At 35.4% G+C, this 19,329-nt stretch overlaps 2 protein-coding genes across 2 annotated transcripts; both read right to left on the minus strand.

Annotated features, from left to right (window-relative positions):
* Positions 1-6,699: 6,699 nt before the first annotated feature.
* LOC136803001 (uncharacterized) lies at positions 6,700-10,764 on the minus strand. Its single transcript, XM_067059750.1, has 4 exons — positions 10,148-10,764; positions 9,540-9,613; positions 8,211-8,360; positions 6,700-7,245 (listed from the first exon to the last, which is right to left on the minus strand). The coding sequence occupies exons 1-4, from the start codon at positions 10,708-10,710 to the stop codon at positions 6,719-6,721; spliced, it is 1,314 nt and encodes a 437-aa protein (XP_066915851.1). The 5' UTR covers positions 10,711-10,764; the 3' UTR covers positions 6,700-6,718.
* Positions 10,765-10,814: 50 nt separating this feature from the next.
* On the minus strand, positions 10,815-15,199 carry LOC136802999 (uncharacterized). Its single transcript, XM_067059747.1, has 3 exons — positions 14,263-15,199; positions 13,611-13,837; positions 10,815-11,691 (listed from the first exon to the last, which is right to left on the minus strand). Exons 1-3 carry the CDS (start codon positions 14,859-14,861, stop codon positions 11,168-11,170), a joined length of 1,350 nt encoding a protein of 449 aa, XP_066915848.1. The 5' UTR covers positions 14,862-15,199; the 3' UTR covers positions 10,815-11,167.
* Between the last annotated feature and the right edge of the window lie 4,130 nt (positions 15,200-19,329).

The raw sequence follows: 19,329 nt of genomic DNA on the forward strand, positions 1-19,329 counted from the left end.
ATTTTTATTTATTTACGGATTAAAGATAAGCTGTGGGTAGGGAGTGTGCTCAGTATTCCCTAAGACAGTGAGTAAAGGCAAGAGATTTGACAAAGCTAGAATCAGATGAGCTCAGAGTAATATTTGGATAAGATCGCTGAATACTATTCCATTGTATTATGCAGATTTTAGAAAAAGATTTGTTACCAAAAGTAATGGTATTGTAGGAAGGAACAAAAAGGAGCTTCAATCTTGCTCCTCTGGTACCTTGATTATCGTCACCTTCAGCTTCAAGCTGAACAAATTCAAAAAAAATTAAGAAGATCTTGGGGTAATCTATTGTTCAAGAATTTGTGAACAAATGAAATATTAAGAGATTTGACTAGGTCAAAGATTTTAAGAATTTTAAGATCAGAAAAGAGTGGAGAAGAAGGACATTGAAAGGAATTAAAGTCATGAGACGTAAGGCTTTCTTTTGAAGAATAAATATAGGTTTGGATGTGTGGTGTTTTCAGTGAGGCCCCAGAGCTGACAACCATATTGGAGATGAGAGTGAAATAGAGCGAAGTAGATGTTAACTAGAGTTTTTGTTGGAACGTAGTGCCTGAGCTTAGATAAGATACCATTTGCTCGAGCAAGTTTGGCTGACAAAAAAGTGGTGTGAGCTTTCCAATTGAGATGCGAATCAATCAAAATACCAAGATATTTTGATATGGGAGCTTTGAAAGATTTTCTTACCTCCGATTTTAAGAAAAGGGATGAAAGGAAGAGGTTTGCGACAATGTCTAAAGATTAAAAATTCTGTTTTCCCTGCATTAAGGGAAATTTTATTCGATTTCAACCATGTTTGGAGGGATCTCAAGTCACGATTGACTCTGTTGCATAATGAAAGCAGATCAGGGTTAAAATGTAAGAGGTGGGTATCATCAGCAAAATGAAAAGTTTCACTTGAAAAGATGGCATTGTGAAGATCGTTTATATAAATTAAAAATAAAAGGGGTCCAAGAACAGAGCCTTGTGGAACTCCATGAGGAATTATTTTAATAGAAGACTCAGTGGAGGAGATGGAAACAAACTGAGATCTATAGGATAGATACGATCTAAACCATTCATTAGCTTTGCCTCTGATTCCATAATGATTTAATTTTGAAATCAGAATAGAGTGATCAACAGTGTCAAAAGCCTTTTGCAAATCAACAAACACACCGCATGCAAAGTCACCACTATCAAGAGATTTACGAATACGTTCAACAATGTTAAGCAAAGTGTGGATTGTTGAGTGAGATCTACGAAAACCAAATTGACGTTCAAAAAATACGCGATGAGAATCTAGAAAAGTAATGATACGAGAGTACATAAGTTTTTCAAGAATTTTTTCGATGTTGGAAAGTAAAGAAATTGGGCGGTAATTATTAGAGATCTCAAGAGGGGAGCCTTTGTTTTTGAAAACAGGAATTACTTTGCAAAGTTTAAGCATTGTGGGGAAAGAACCACATTCAAAAGAAAGGTTAAAAAGAAAAGATAGCGGTCCAGAAAGGTCAAATTTTAAAAGGCGAAGGATTTTTTGGGGGATGCTATTGGGACCAGATGATTTATTTAGGGGAAGGGATTTAATAATTAATAAAACTTCAGCTGGGTTGACACGGTCAAGAAAAATAGAATTTCTGATGCGGTTCTTAAGATAATGGGAAAAGTGATGGTTGGTTGGACCAATTTTGGAGCGAACAGTCTCTGCAATGGATGTAAAAAAGTCATTGAAGCCATTGGCAACAACTTTTGGATCTGAGGTAAGATGACCATTAACACGAATAGACGAGGGAGATGATTTAGAATTTGAGCCAATGATCTCTCTGATACCTTCCCAGACTTTCAAAATATTAGTAGCATGGACAGAGAAAAACCTGGAATAATGATTATTTTTGCTCTTACGTGTAAGAGTAACTATGAGGTTTTTGTAAGTTTTGTATCGTTGATAATAAAAAGTTTTCATAATTGGGTCTTTGGTTTTGATATATTTCCTTGAGTAATATTGACGTTGAGAAATTGATTTGATAATCCCAGGGGTGATCCATGGTTTAGCTCTGGTTTTTTGTTGGCGTTTTGTCACAATTACAGTTGGAACATGTTGATCAATTAGGTTTTGAATTAGATCATAGAATGTTTTGAAAGCTTGATCAACATCTGTTATGTGATATAATTTGTTTGCCCAATCAGTGCCAAGAAAGTCTAGAATAAAATTATTTTAAAAAAGGTAAAACAAAATTTTTCCAATCTTTCCTAGAAGATTTACCAGGCTTTGGTTTGTTAGAAGAACCACAGATAAGGTGAAATTGGGGAAGATGATCAGAGATGGAATAAAGCAGATTACCTGAAAAACTGTGTTTTTCAGAAATTGAGGAAAAGATATTATCAATAAGTGTCATAGAGTGGTCAGTAATACGAGTAGGAAGGAAAATATTAGGTATAAGAAAGTGTGATCCAAAGTTGTTCAGGTAAGATAATATGTTAGAATCGGAAGGAGCATTGAGAAGATTAATGTTGAAATCACCAAGAAGAATAATTTGTTTATTTTCTTTGTTAATTTTATTTAAAAATGATTCTATGAGTTTGTTGAATTCATCAAGAGAGAGAAGTGGGTGTTTATAGATTGATCCAACGATGGTGTTAGTGGAATTCGGACAAGATATTTCTGCAAAAGTGGATTCAAGAAGAGTTGGATAATAGAGCATAGAATCAAGATCTTTGCGAGGTTCATAGTCTAGATTTTTTGAGATGTATAACATAGTGCCACCAACAGAAGCCTCCGTAGGAGTATGAATTGGTACATGAAAGTTCTCAAGATTGAAGTTAAACGAAGGTTTTTTGCCTTTCAAAAGACGGGTCTCGGTAATAGCCATTACGTCAAAATTGAAGTTAAGTTTAGAAAGAAGAGTAGTTAAGTCATCAAAATGTAGAGCTAAGGAAGCAATATTCAGGTGAAAAGAAGAAAAGGAAAAGGGTCCGTTTTCACGAACAAGTTTTTGAAAATCAGAGGTTTTGGTAATACTTACAGTCGGCAGTCATCACATTGTCAAGGTCAAGACAATTATTTGAGCAATGATCAGAGATAAGACTAAGATTGCGAGCAATCTCGAGAATTTTAGGGTTCAGAGCACCAGAGGAGGAAGGTTGAATTTCAGGTTTGAAAGGAAGTGAGCCAAGGAGGCATTTAGGACAGTACCAATCTTTGGTACTGTCTGATAAAAAATGGAATTCAGCAAGAGATAACCCTGAGCATTTAAAATGAGTCCAAAGTTTACAGGAATCACAAAAAATAGAGTTGCCTTCATTAACTGATTTAGAGCATACTGAGCAAGGATATTGTGTAGGCATAAAGTGAAACTTACCAATCTTTATAGAGTCAAAACAAGGTCAAAAAAAAGAAAAACCATGGAGAAACACCAGAATGAGCTGTGAAAGGAAACTTTAAAACAAGAATGTAAAAAAGTACGCATGCAGTTCTCTGTCTGCAATTATGAATTTTGCGGACCGAGAGAGAGCAACACAAAATCAAAACAAAGCACGCGTACGGGTTGTAATTTAAACTAAAATGAGAAATCACAGCACAACGCGAAATATAGAAATTAGGGGAGTATCCCCGAGAAGAAAAAAAAAATAAATATTTTGACAAAATAAGATCTAAAATATGTAGAAATTTATGATGGAACCTTGGTCTTAAAATCGTATCCTGGAAAAGTACTTTCTAACACACTCAAATGTTCGATTTTTGTCTTTACATCAATCCCGTTTTCTTTGCTTGAAATGAAAATAGTACCATTATATACCCAAAAACGATCAATTAGTTTCTCGTCAAAGAGTTTTTTACATGAGCTCCATAGGAATTTTGTATAAGGAGCCAGATTACAGTTAATGAAAATGTTATTATTAATACCAATTCTTGCCAGTTTCTCTTTCGCAGCTTTTCCCTTAAAATTCTTTTTGTTTTGATGTAAGATATCACATTTCTTTCTATTGACAAATCTAATAATTGTTCGTGAGTTTTTGTCTTTTTTACTTTTTTTCAATCTATGACAAGCTTCTATGTCGGATTTGTGGATAACAATGCCAATGCTGTCGGCTATCGATATGATTTTTGATTCCAGATCTTCGTCTTCTTCGTCTGGGATTCCGTGAATTTCTACGTTATTTCGCCTTACATATTGCTGTAGGTTTATATTCTCAATTTCAATCTTTGTCAGTCTATTTTTTGTTTCTTTCAATTCCTCTTTTAATAATTCATTCTCACTTTTTAGTTGCTTGATAATTTCTGCACTAGCATTAGAGATTTCTTCTGAGAGAGAAGCATGTAGTTTAGCGATCTCTTCAGTAAACATTTCCTGGGTGATTGCTAACTTTGAACGATCAACGAAAAAATCACTTTCATCGTAATCATTTTCTTCAGAGGATGTTGAGCTTTTCTTATTTGGTTTTCTTCCTCTACGACCCATTGTTGGTTGAAGAAGAATAAGTTCAGAAAAAGTTCGACTCACTAAAGATAGGTAGGTGTGTTCTTGCCCTAGGTCATGCGTCTAGAGGCACGTCCGTACTCTTCGATGGTCAGCGAGCGAGAGATTGATTACATGAAAACATGAAAAAGAAGAAAACAGAGGCAAGTTCATTTTCCAAGAAAACATGGTTGGTCATGATAATGCATGCAAAGTTTTTTATGGACTTTGGTGTAATCTTTGGATGTTTTAAATAGTTTTAGATCTTGTAAGACTGCTTTTTATTAATTTCTGATTTGCTGCCCTGGGTTGGCTAGGAAACATGGGTTTTCACTTTCATTCTCTAGGGAGACCAAGCTCTATAATTTAAGAACTTTGTATGTTGAGGTAAATTTTGTTTTTTCTTAAATTTTGAGCTTGGATATCCAGGCTAACATGAAACGGGCCTATATAATCCAACATATAGCCAGACGATCTCAATCGAACGGAATTGACAATCGAACCAGTCGAACCAAATTGAACGCAATCGACCGATTGAAATTCGATTGTCGAACGATAGAAGCACCCAAATTGAAATATTAAAACCCTGGTTTTGATCTTTTCTTCGAAAACGCAATACCGATACATTCTTCTCTTCGTGAAATTGTCTGTTTTTTTGTCGGTATAAGCATGGTCTTCCTCCCTTCTATATCATAAAAAGAATATCTTGAATAATAGAATATAATATCACAATCAGCAATCCTCAACCTTCGAATACCTTTTCTTTATTTTCTTCAATCAAACAGTCAAACTAGACTCGATAGACGTTCTTGCGTTCTTCTTCTTTTGCTTTTGAAAACTCTGAACTTTTATTTCATTGATCCAGTCGGGTCGGACTTTAACGTAAAAGTATGAGTCACTCACAATACACCCTTCATTCTAGAGGATTAGAGTAAGGTGTTGAGCCATTATAAACAGATAAAATGTAATATATACTAGTCGGTTCCGAATGAAAACATCAATACACACCTACGATAAGGCTTACTAATACAGTCGTGTGTAGCTGTACCATACTAAGACCACAGAGTATACTACAACCTCTTAATAATACATAATATGCTAGAATCGGAATTCTTGCATGAAACTTTTTCGCTAGCGATTTTACTCTTGCTTGTCTCCCGATACAGGGGGGTAGGAAAATTTTCTAAATTCTAATAAGCGCGGGGGGGGGTGGAATAAGAGGGGGAGTAATTTGAAGACAGAATTTTTTTAAACTGATATCAATTTCAACAACAAAAAAGAAACTTTAGCAAATGAATACCTAAAATAAGAACCGCAATACTAGCAAAAAATTTTAACAAGTTTAAGATCTATCTACACAGTAATAAAATATTGAATTATTCGAATTTAATTAGCGGGAGGGGGGTCTTAATAAGAGCGGGGGATGGATTTTTTTCTCTTAAGAATTAGCGGGGGACGACTATTCGGGAGACAAGAGTAGACGGCGCAGCAGATACACAAATTTTTCAAAAGATTAAAGTAAAAACGTACAGTAAAGCAGAGATCACCTCATACTTTGAATATGTTTACCTCGTTTTCCGTAAGATTCCATTTTCCACACAAAGATTCCAGTAACCAAACTCGTATCCACCCTTAGCTTGCTTTTTGAATTTTGATAGCGCTCACGAAAGGAGAGAAGATGTATCACAAAATCAGTAAAACATAAAAAAGAGGTGCAAGTGGATCTGGGTATAAGGATTGTCGACCAATTTTTCCGGGATTTTACAGCTATTTTTCCTGGATTTGATACATTATAGAAAGGAATTTTCTCTAAAGGTTTTTTGACGACGTTTTTTGTTACAAGATCTTGCATGTATACATTAAACTCGAGTAAACAACATTTCAGGGGTCCCTCCAAACATGTCGTTGTGTAGCTCAGGCTTAAATTATATACTGACAAACCTGACCTATCAATCAGTATTAAAAAGCTGATAATGCGCAGGGAACGATTTCTTTCCTTTTAATATCTGACCTGATCTGACATTATTATGAAGTCACTAGATTTTAAAAAGTGTATCTGACAGGGTCGATTTTGCTCAACGTTAAAATTTGGTCTGACAGAAAAAAGAATTTAGTTAGAAGTATCTGACAGAAAAAAAAAAATTAGTTAGAGGTATCTGACAGAAAAAAAGAATTTAGTTAGAGGTATCTGACAGAGAAAAATCGAAAGAGGGGTCCACTGTATTCATAAGGTCAATATATTATTCAACCAAATCTTAACAAACTTGGCAAGTCTTTCGACAATGTGCTTTGGTGAAAGCTCCATATTCTTGATGATCGCAATACATTTTCCGTTTTTCACAATCCGGATCTTTATCGGAACAATCCCTACTTCCTCGTCTCTTTGATCCTGGTTCATACATATTGCAAGGCACACGCCGAACACGGTGTCCAGGACAAGTTTTCCCACCGAACATTTTAGGTGGTGTGTTACAAAATCTATAGAAGACTTTAAAACTGTCAAGTTGGTCTACATAAGAGCAGGGGGAAACCTGTGTCCATGTAGACCAACCACCGTCTATCAGCTCGTTCCTGTCTAAAATGCATTTGGTGCAACTACGAAAACAGTTTTTATGCATGAAATATTGTAGCGCCGGTACCTGACATTGGCCCTCTTTGGCCCAGTCGTCGCATTGGGCCATTCTCGAGTAACATGGAGTGTATCCTAGGTTTGTTTCGATTGAGTTTTGTTGAAAAAGTGCATTTCTATAGCCGGGTAGTTGTAATTGCCAGAATGTCATCTCTGAAAACCAATGGAATGAAATATAATTAGTCTTTGTGGTGTACGGGAGGACATTCTATATAGTTGTTAAATTAGCAAGCTACCAAAGCTTATGAGAAATATGATTTTGTTAGTCACTTGAAAAATCAGCTTCATGAGGTGGGGTTCCTCTCCGGCAAGAAGCTGTAATGAAGCTTCATCCCCACTTGCAAAGTTAATTAAAAAACCCAATAATGAATTTTTGGATTTTTAGCTTAAAAAGTTGAACTTAAATTATCATTTATGCAGCCAATCATTTTGCTTGGTTGGACCTTTTGACCTATCCCACACAGCCATTAGAGCAAGTATCATCCCCAAGAAATAGTACATCGTTAATTTCGAAAAATAATAATAGACTGTAACAGAAAAAAAGGATTTAGTAGTTAAAACATCCTTTCTGATCGGTGGTCCTGACCAAGGGAAGTGTTACTACCAGCTCTATCCATACATTCCTGTGTCACAGACCCGTTGGGACCCCAGCCCCACTGAAAAATTTGGCGAAAATTTCGTCCCCGGTGGGAAAATACCCTGTAGAAACTCAGCCCTATTGGGAAATTGAAATTGATTTCATCCCATTCATTCGAAATTCAATGTTTAAAAATTACACTCCAAAACCATCACCACTGGATTCTTAAACCTTGAAACAATAGAAATTCTATCCTAATTGGGATTTCTAAAGGAATTTTTAACCCCACTGAAGAAAAAAGTTCCACTGGGGCTGTAAGACGTGTATACCCGTAGGCTACTGGCATCCACTAACGGATTCGTGCTCCTTATACTACCTGGGGTTTTGTAGAGGTCTACGATTCAGACTAGTATATCCATAGTACCTCTGGAACAATAACTAACCCGAAATTCTTATCGAGTTTTTTTTGCCATGTCGAAGGATCGAAGAGGGGGAGTGCAAATTTGTGGAATTTTGAAGGTACAGCGAAGCAAATACTTACGTAAAGGTTCTGTAGGGATTTTGACTTTGGATTGTTCTTGGATCAAATCTTTGAAGAACATGACAACAAAACCACTTCTTGTTACATTGTTGTACGATATTCCAGCACCAAATCTTTGAGATCCTTGCCAAAGTAGCTGTTTGAAATGCCCTGAAATAACAGAAAGATTACAAAAGCCTTAAGGTATGTGTTCACCTTCCTTGACACATTCTCTTTAATTGATCATATCTTTAGAACAACAAATTTTTATACATCAAAAGTATATATTTTCTGAATGCCAATAATATTCTCTTTCTAATGGCAAAATTTTCAGCTGAATTTAAAAAACTGGGCAGGATATAATTAAAATCTTAAGAATTTTAACCTTACCTACTTCAAAGAAGTTAAAGTCACCCATAGCTTTTGAAATTTGAAAAAATAATTTCGATACTATGTTCCCAATAGATTGAACCAAAAAAATGTCTTAGGATTTTTTTTTGGATCGACTTTAACTCGAGAAAACTTAAAAATTGTTAAAATTTGGAAAAAAATCATTCATTTCTCGAGTTTTTTCCACTTAACCTGAAATTGTGAAGCTTTAACTCGATTAGAAAAGAAATCCTAAGACATTTTTTTAGTTCAATTCTTTGCTGAAAATATAAAAAAAAAATTAAGTTCATAGCTAAATGCTATGGGTGACTTTAACCTCGTTAAAACTAGTATGGTGTGGTAAAATTTCGTTTTTTTCTACATCAATTTGAATTTTTTAACGAGATGATTGCTGTTAATTTGAGTAATCAGTGAAATGTGTCAAAAATATTACTATTCAATAGAGGTGAGAATAAACATCAGCTGAATTCTCTCTTTTGTCTTTGTTGTTTCCGAAAGAGACAATTATTTGAGTAAATAATCCATCATAAGACGAACTTTGTTTTGAAACTTAAATTGTTATAACTCTGGATCTAAAAAAGATTTTAAGATCGCGATTTTACCAAAATGAAATCCAGTAACTTTTCTTCCACTTTGACTGAAAAAATTTTTTTTGACAAAAAATCGGAAAAAAGGTGTACACATACCTTAAAAAAAATCCCTATGAAAAAAACATCTCAAAGAAATTTCAAATTGTTCCAAGCATGAAAATATGAAAAACAACTACTTTATTGGGATAAATTTTCGCGGGGATTAAATTTCGCAGATTTTGAGTACCCGGGTGTCATCTGAAAAATTAAGTCCCATTGGGAATTTAGAAAAGGCTCAGCATTTGCGAAATTGCGAAAACTTTTCCCGCAATAAAATGCAATTTGACCAACATCCAAGAATTTTTCCAAATATTGATTTATATGTAAATACCTCCGATGACTTTTCCATGCTCCAACGGCGAAAGATGACCAACAGAATCAATCGTTTCTATACCAAGACCGTGCCTTAACAAAAAAGAGTGTTTAAGCAAGAGGTTATACTACAGAACGAAAGGGAAAAATACCCTAAAATTTCATCCCCATTTTGATTTGAACAAGAGTACACTATGTTTTTTTTAGAACCCCAGACATATTTATTTTAAGCACTTTAAACATTAGAATTTGAAAACCCACCGATAACTAATTTCTCATACTTTTCAAAGTCTTTCTCAAAAGTATGTGAGCACTTAATTTCGTCTTCATTTTTCAATTTTTCAAAAGTCTTTGATTTTTAGATTATTTTCCAGCAAAATATCTTTCCAACGGTACATGTAACTTTTAAAATAGCACGAGTAGGTGCTGAGAAAATGTTAAAAAAGTGTCTTTTGAGACAGACTTTAAGTCGTTTGTATACTATTTATCATTCAATTTCTCATTAAATTTTACTGGTTCAAAAGCTTTGAGAATCGAAAATCCTTCGAATGAACAAAGGTTCAATGATCAATTCAAAGTTAATGAAGATCATCTACGGACTTTTCTCTAGACTCCTTGTATTTATACCTTAACCAAGCAGTTATCGCCATGTTACACCCAGGTCCTTGAAAGAGCCCCTCTGCGTAATAAATCAATTGTCCCATATCTCCGTATGATCGACTCAAATGCACTTTATCACTCACAGTTTTATCCGTCAGGCGTGATGCTAACAATACAGCCCATTTTTCAGCTTCGTAGGTTAGTGACCATGATAAAACAGACATATCACATTTGATAATCTCGCGAAGTACGTTCATTGCGTGTTGGCACTCACCAACATCACGCCACGCTTGAATATTCGAATCAAGCATCGCTTTTTTCATTGCGCTTTTTTCATCGAAATCTTTAGGAAAATATTGTTCGTGAGGGTTTAAAACTTTATGACGATTTGTAACGCCACTGTCAATGGCGTCATTCTCGTTCTTAAAGCTGTCATCTTTGTTGCTAAGTAACAGACTATCGTCAAGGGACCAGCGAACATCTTTGACTTCATTTAAACGATCAATATCTTCAATTTTGGTGTCTTTAAATTGGTGGAGGGTTTGGTTCGAAATGACAAATAGCGAAAAATAAAACAATCGAGTAAACATTATTCGTAATCTTCTTACGCTATTAAAGAAAATCGTAAACTCAAAATCGTCAAAAACAATATATCCAGAGACGAGGAAGATGAGTGTTGTCTTTTCTTCATATTCTTTTTGAAAGTGGTTTATTTTTCAAACATTTTTGAACAATGAAGAAAGTGTCATAAATAAATTTACTAACAAAATATTCCAGAAAATTGAGCACAGTCTACACAGCCAATTTCGTTCTTATGCTTGAACCACACTAATTTAAAACTATAGTTTATTGGAAAAGATTGTAGGAGAAAAAGTTTAAGAAGGTTTGAAATCTTCCCAGAGTATGTGTTTTCACCAGGCATAATAAAAAAGAAGAAAGTTTGAAACTCTCTTCAGGCAAATGAAATGTTACTGATCCCATTGTGACAGTAAATCATAGTTCATTTTTGATTTTTCTATGGTAGGTTTCGACATTGTCAATTCAACTTTAACAAACTTGGCAAGTCTTTTGACAATGTGCTTTGGTGAAAGCTCCATATTCTTGATGATGGCAATACATTTTCCGTTTTTCACAATCAGAATCTCTATCAGAACAATCCCTACTTCGTTTTTGCGAAGGACAATCTTGTAACGTACAATCCTTTTTGCGAACTCTTTCACCAGGACAATCTCGACCACCATATAGTTTTGGTGGTGTGTTACAAAATCGATAATAAACTTTATACCCTCCTTTACAATCGGTTGCACTACACTCTGAGACTTGAGTCCAGGCTGACCAGCCACCATCAATGGGCACGTCTTCAGTACGAACACAGCCTTTACAACTACGATAACAGTAATGCCTCATATACGATTTCAGAGCAGGGACGTCACACTGGCCTTCAGCCGCCCATCTGTCACAATGATAGCGCCGTGAGATGCAAGGTATATATCCAAGATTGGTTTCATAATTGATAACATCGGTTAACGGATTCCGGAAACCCGGTAGTAGAAATTCCCAGAACGCCACATCTGAAGAAAAATAATTCTTAATTAGAAAAAAATTTAAGAAATTTAAAGGGACATAAAAGTAGTAAAATGTAAACATTGCGCGAACCACGTGTCATTAAAGAGAACAATTAAAATCACGTGTCCAAAACAAACTTGTAAAACAATTGAACAATCAAAATTAGCCCTATCTGGTTTGATTTTTTATTTTGACATGTGACATTTGTTTTGATTTTGTATCCGCTGCATACAGTTTGTTTACAAATTTCGCAAGTACTGTTATGTCCCTTAAAAAAAAACAATATTCTTTTTTTAAGCAAGATTGATAAAAAAGACATTCTTAGAGTCGGTCCCAAATCTGAAGAAAAAAAAGAATTTGCGAAACATCATAGAAAACGTTTAAAATGTATATGAGCATCATGTCCATCAAAATTCTGTACGTTTAGATATGCCAAAATCTAATACTCACGATTGATTACTTATCTTAAGATTAAGTATCTACTATATGGGAGTGGAGAATATTTCAAAAATTCAAAAATAAATTTCGCACCCCCACCCCTAACCTGAAATTATTTTTCGAACCTCCCCCCTCTAAAGGGTTAAAAAAATTTCACAACACACCCCCCCCCCCCACTTGCTAATTTTTTTCCCCTGCACTCGAATTGACTGATTAATAAGGTGAGGGTTATACTTATCGTACTTACTTATACCTACTTTTGGATAAGGGCGACTTGTCACATACAAATCGGGTTTAACTACAGTAAATTTCCAGATTGTGAATGATCCTATAAGCCTCAATATCAAAATGTTGTGCACTCATGTGGGGAGGACTACATTATTATATAGAAGGCAGCAAGAGGCTTGATTTCAAACGTGCAAGGGCAAAGAATTTCTCCGACAGGAGAAAATTTCGATTTTGAACTCCTGATTTCCTTCAAAGATACATGTTTTTTTTTTATAAGCATAACGCTTATAAGCATATGAAGGCTCAAATTTGCAGAATTCCTAAGCATAACATGAGCATATATGTAAGCCTAAAATATTTTTCAAGTGGTCATTTTTATCTGGTTTGGTAGAGGTCAAGTAAAAAATAAGACATTCCACGGCTAGCTACATTCCACTGCTCCCAAAGTTCATGCAAAATCTGAAAATTTTTTTTACAAAATTTCTGAAATTTCATTAAAAAACTTGGCTCGGGGTGAATCATAAGCATAATTCTTAAGCATATAATAAGCATAAACTATGCCTGGATGCTTTCAGAACTTAAGCATACACGAGCCTGACCAAGGGGCATACACTTGCTTATAAAAAAAAGCTTATTTTCGGACTGATTCTGCCAAGAAATGAGGCTTTCAATGTCTGAATCATATGAAATTTGAAAGTAAAGTTTTTCATTTCGTATACAATATCTTAATTAATATCACAGGAGTGATATTTCGAGTTCCGTTTAAAGGTTTGCGCCGACAAGAGAAAAATTTCAATTTTCAACCACTTTGTTCGCTAAAAGCATCGTATTTTCAGCTCTTCTTAAAAAGGCTGGACTATGCTGACATATGAAATTGGGAGAGGAGGGATCCCTTAACAAACATTATCTGTTAGTCCACTGAACCAATTTTTACACAATGTTAAGGAACTGAAATGGTGAGGCTATCACAATGATATTTCAATGATAAAAATCTTTTAAATCTTCAAATGTGAAACCATGAAATTTGACCTCATGAGTTATCTCTTGAGTTGCCCAAAAATCTTTCGCACCCCCTCTTTTCCATTGAAAATATTTTGTAACCCCTCCCCCTAAACCCTCAAAAAAATTCGAACCCCCCTGAAATCCTCCACCCCTCCCCTAGTAGATGCTTTCTGACCACTCCCTTATCATATGCAAAGTGATGGCATAATTTTATAACTTTTTTAAACTTTGCACAAGATAAATAATGGCATTTTACCGAGTCTCACAATACGACCTTCGGGCATTTTGAAATTCAAAACTGACTCTCCTTCAATGAATTTCGTGTTGAAGAACATGACTACATATCCAGCTTTTTTCTTCTCGTTATATGATAAGCCAACGCCAAAATAATGTGAATGTTCCCACACGAGTTGCTCATAATCTCCCGCTATCGCTTTTGTATTCTTGATCACTGTTTGATTGACAAGTTCCAATTTGAGATACCTTTTATATAAAAGAAAAAGAAAATTTTAAGTGAAATTCATTTAACTAGACGTTTTTAATTTTGATGTTTATGGTTTATTGCCTTGCCTATCTTAATGTCTGTAAACCCACTGTGTTTCAATTTTGAAATACAAACCGATTTAGGAAGATTGATTGGTAAACTAAAAACATCAAAATTAAAAAGGAAGTTCACAGCCTAAATATCAAGGCAAGTGACATTGAGGACTGCATCACTGGTATCATTGGTCGAATCTCCACAATAAAAATTTCAAGGGATCAAGTTACCAGCCGTGCGAAAAATAGAGAGTTGGAATATGTAACATGTAAAGTCAAAAATATAAAAATAATAAGAGGCGAGTTTTTTAGTTCACCGATGCAATAAATTGACCGATACAAGAAAAAGACTTTGTTCAGGATAATCTTACGCCATACTCAACCATGCTGTAAGAGCCATACTGCAACCCGGTGCTTGATTCAAACCGTCCGCATAATAAATCAACTGTCCATAAGTTCCACCATAACCTTCTGCTTTACTCATGTAAATCTTTTCAGGGTCATTTTCATCTAAATACGATGCTAAAGCTATAGCCCATCGCTCAGCTTTCATTGAAATATCAATTTTATGTACAATCATGTTTTTCCGGATGTGTTTCCGAACCATATCAAGAGCGTGTTGGCATTCGTTTGTATCCCTCCAAACACTAATATTTTTATGATACATTGATTTATCCATGAATTTATTCTCGTCTTCACCTTTCCAATAGTATTCATCCAAGTCCCATACCAAAGTCTTGGACTTACGAGCGATGACCTCATTTCCATGGTTGCCGACATGGTTACTAGGCGATACAGGGTTATCTCCAACTGACCATCGTACGCCTTTGACTTCTTTTAAATGATCAATATCGCTCTTGTAGACAAAGTTTTCCCCATTTTCACTTTTTTCGGTCACGTGAAAATCTTCTGTTGACATCTGTTGGGAAAGTAGGAACACGAAGAGGTATTGGCAAATTGTGAATGTCATTTCTCTCCTTGAAGATTATTGGTTCCGTTGTGGTCCATGTGAATCGAAACTTTATATGTTGTGGAGTTTTCCATAGACTAAAACTAAAAAGACGAAAAATGTAATATCATATACAGTAGTCTCTTTAACTCGAATTTCTATTCCTCTAACTTTTCCTTAACTCGAATAACCTTTCTCGTCCTTTCAGTTAAAACAATACGTCATAAACCTTACTCCATAACTCGTGTTCCCCGTGCTTGTTCGAGTTATGGAGACTTTAACTGTACCTAATATTATTTATTACTCGAGGACAGCCCTAACGAAAGTGGAATAAAAACGGAGCTACAGTTTCTCATAATCATAACGAGGGTGAGTTTCACAGAATTTGATAAGATACAGTCATTTTGTACTTGAAAAAACTACTTCCGTTGTTAGACTTGAATTTAAACTTTGAGGCAGAAATGTAATTTTAGCTCTAAATATTCATTCAAAAGTCCAAAACTCTCAAATTGATCATTTCTCATGTTTGTATAAAAAAGACAGGTCTAAAAAGTAAGAATACGTTAAGAATATTTCACCCTAAATTTTGGCAATTTCGTAAGAATACTTGACCCTCATCCTAAGTACACTATTCTTATAAAAAAAAGCGTGTATCAGTGTAATAGTCATTGGAAACACCTTCCGAATCTGGACTTTTAAAAACAATCAAACAATTCCATTACAATATTAAAATGTTAAACCTCCTGCAGCGTAAACCATATGAACCAGAGCTTTGAAAACATCCTCTTTGAACATCATGTCGAAGATGAGATAATTGTTTTCATTTCCGTTTGTTTTGTAAAACAAAAATCAAAATTTACGTTTGAACATAATATTTCCGGTTCAGGAAAAGATCAAATAAGGCTTGTATCACAAAGGAAGACTCGTAGGTTCTAGGAGAATCAATAGATTCCAGCATGACTTTGATAATCAATCTGATGGCGGAAAAAGGATTGATCGGAACGCTATCAACGAATCAGAAAGCAGCTATACTAGATACAGGAAAGTGCATTCTGGGTACCGATTCAAGAAATAGTCGAACGTGCGCAACGCACTGGGCTCAACTTCAGTACAATCATGGACAAAACATTTGAGACAAAGGGGATTTCCCTACAAAATTTTAAACACCACAAATGATTTTAAAGCGCGTTAAAGTACGTTTGGAAAGTAGAGTTTTAACTCTTGAGTTTTAACATAAAACTTAAGACTTACGACCTTAGAACCTTAGGATTTAAAAGCTCAAATTTGCTCCAATAAGGCTTGGAATGGGAATCCTGGAAAATGTATATATGTTCTATAGAAATATTATGCTCCTGGAAAAATAAAACAGCTATTCTCTAAGAAAGTTAAAATGCTCCTAGAAAATGAGACCTTTTAAGAAAATTATGAAGCTCCCTAGAAAAAAAATCCGGCATCTGTTTGTGTTTTTCACAAATTAGCTCCTGGATTTTTTGAACAGATTGTCCGCTGGAAAATTGTATGTGTTTTTCCTTAAAATGTGCTCCTGGATTTTAAGAACAGATGTCTTTAAGGCGATCCCTGGATTTTACCTAGGTGTTTTGAGGAAAGTCTCTCCTAGATTTATCCACAAAATTTACTCTCCTAGAAAAAAAGAACAGATATTTCAAAAAAATCTGCCGGCGGCTGCTCTTGGAGAATATATGAGAATATGAGACTTTGGCCAGGAACAAGTTTGGCCAGGAACAAGCGAGCCAAATTTCAGCGCCAATTCCGACCGTTTTTAGCCTCGTTTTGACGAAAAATTCGTCCCCAGGCCCCAAAAGTCAAAATTTTTGAAAAATTAAGCTAATCTTCGGCTTAGCGTTTTTTCCTTCCTGGCATTTAGCTCCAGTCGGGTTTGAAGCCCCTGCCACTGACAAAATTTCTTCCTACGCTTACCTAACTTCTACGCTCACTTTTCCCACGTGATGCCGTTCCAGCCCGACTGGCATGCCAGTCTAAGAGATTTATACCTATTAACAGAAGCTCAAAAGAATTTTTTAGATACGGGAAAATAATTCATAAAAAAGTACAAAAAATAAGTACAAAAATCTTGATAAAAATTTACATGAGTGAGCAGTTTTTATTGACCAAAAAAGTGATTTCTTTTTCTCCAACATCTTTCAATAATGTGTCTCTATTGAACCCGTTCTTCTCCATAGTCACGTGACCTTCCCCTTCCAATTCTCGTTGAACGTCCTCACAAAGTGTTTCGATAGTGTCATAATCGTAATATCGAATTAGGTGGCTTTTACGTTGAACTTCTTTACCTTTTCGTTTGATTAGCAGTAAAACTTTCTTGTTAAAGTCGACAGGGAAGACATATTGGAACCCAGTCTCCCAGATCTGTACATGATCAGGTTCACCTAGATAGCTACCAGCGACCATCAAAGAAGAGGGGATCCCTGACCTCTGACTGACCATTTCTTTGAGGTCACCAATGGTGTCTGTTTCGCACACTTTAAGGTCCATGTGCAAACCGTCAAGAAAAACACAATTGATGAAAAGTTCTATTTCTTTGCCTGGTTTAACAACCATATTGAAAGTGAGTGATTCTTGATTGTAGCTATGTGAAGTGAGTTGATTCGAGTCTGACAATTCGGCGTTTTGATAGAAAATCATTTGCAAATGAGGAGGCGTCCGTTTGACTTTATAAATCTGATTTTTCAAATCTTTGATCGTTCGCGCCGTGATCAAAGAAAGATCGATGGAGAACTGTCCAGTCAGAAAATTAATATTGATGTTTCCCAAGTATTTGATTGCGTTTTTCTCGCAAAATTCTTTCATATCCTCTCTGATATTAGGTTTAACAGCAAGTGTGACGACGAAATTCTCCTCAATTGAACCGTCACTAAACATCAAAGCGAACATATCCTTCACAAAAAATGCATCATCCAGTTTTTCCTGCTTGTGGAAAAGACTTACACAATCTGCCGATAGATTTGGGCAACGTTTAGAAATAACATCGACAAGTGGTTGTCTTTCGTTGAATTTGGATAAAGAGATATCGAAAAGAATAGCAGCGGTTTCCGGATGTTTCACAACAACGGAGCGCATTCGACGAATACCATATAGCTCCAATGTCCATAGCAACCCCTTTGCCCCATCGTCCGCTTGCACGATAAGATTAACTTTGAACGGAGCTAAAACATTGTGTCCATATTCCCTCAACAGTTTTGCCAGTTCATTGTGAGAGACTCTCCTGTTGTTGATAAATAGATATTGTTTTGTTTGTGGTATTTGTAAAGAATCCTCGATGAACTCGTTGACATTCTTTCCCTTTACTCCACGATAAAAGTATTTCCATTCACGTTCATTATCAAAACTGGTTAAATGGACTGTTGGCATTGTTCTTATATTATTCTGAAGGTAAAAATAGTTCAACTTCTCATCTTGCGTTGGACAGACGTGCAATTTGACAATTTTAGGCTCGGGTGGATGGTAATACATTTTACCAGGGAAGTTTTCACTTGAAACCACCTTCCCATTGCATACCAACTCTTGTTCTTGGCAGGGAATTTGATGGATACTTTCAATCCAAGATTTCATGGTAGATAAACTGATGTGACGAACGTCTAATAGAGGATACTCAACAGTATTAGTCCCAACGTCAATCTGTGGAATAATTATATAAACACGTGGTAGAATATTCAAACCACGCCCTAAACCCATTCCTTCACGGTCTAATTCATAATACTTCTCTATAACACCTAAGGTCAAGTATTCACGATCGAGAAGCAAATCAGCTATTAATTGGTCTTCATTCAACACGATGCGATCATCCAGCAAAAATACAACATTGTCTAGTCTTGGCTTATGAATCATTTTCTGAAACTCCTGCCTCAGATTTGATATAGTTTTTTCGCTGTCCCCTCCTGTTACGAATTCACGATCTTCAAGGTCAAGCCATGGAATATCAACTCGACCTGAAGGTTCCTCATTCATTGAAACTCGTTTTCGTTCATTCCGAATCAATGAAATGTCCGAAGAAAGAACTTTCAAATCAATATCTTCTGTGAACCGATTTTTATAAAGTTCCCCAAAAGAGTTTTCATCAACAACGATATCTCCATGTTTGAAAGTTTGGTCTTCAAGTTGAATTTTGAATCGCTTTTCGATGCTGTTTTTCAATTTTTGAAGAGAGTCAACATAATACCAATAAAAGATTGATGTAACATTATCACCAAAATCCACCACAATGTGATTTCTCATGTTTTTTTTTTTTACCTAAAACCAAAATAATGTTCAGTCAGTGTAGCTGGAACCTCAATATTCCAGGATTAGAAAAAGCTATACCTGTTATCTTTTTTCTTTAAAGAATCAACAAGCCATCAACATCAATAAATTACACACATTTACTCAGAGAAACTTTTAAAATTATCTGCCATTATGACTTTCTTGAAGCCGTTCTGAAATGAACCAATCGGGTTATGAATCGGAATTCCTATGG

This window comes from Clytia hemisphaerica, unplaced genomic scaffold (genome assembly GCF_902728285.1).
Source record: "Clytia hemisphaerica strain Z4C2 unplaced genomic scaffold, Clytia hemisphaerica genome assembly, whole genome shotgun sequence".
Lineage (NCBI taxonomy): Eukaryota > Metazoa > Cnidaria > Hydrozoa > Leptothecata > Clytiidae > Clytia > Clytia hemisphaerica.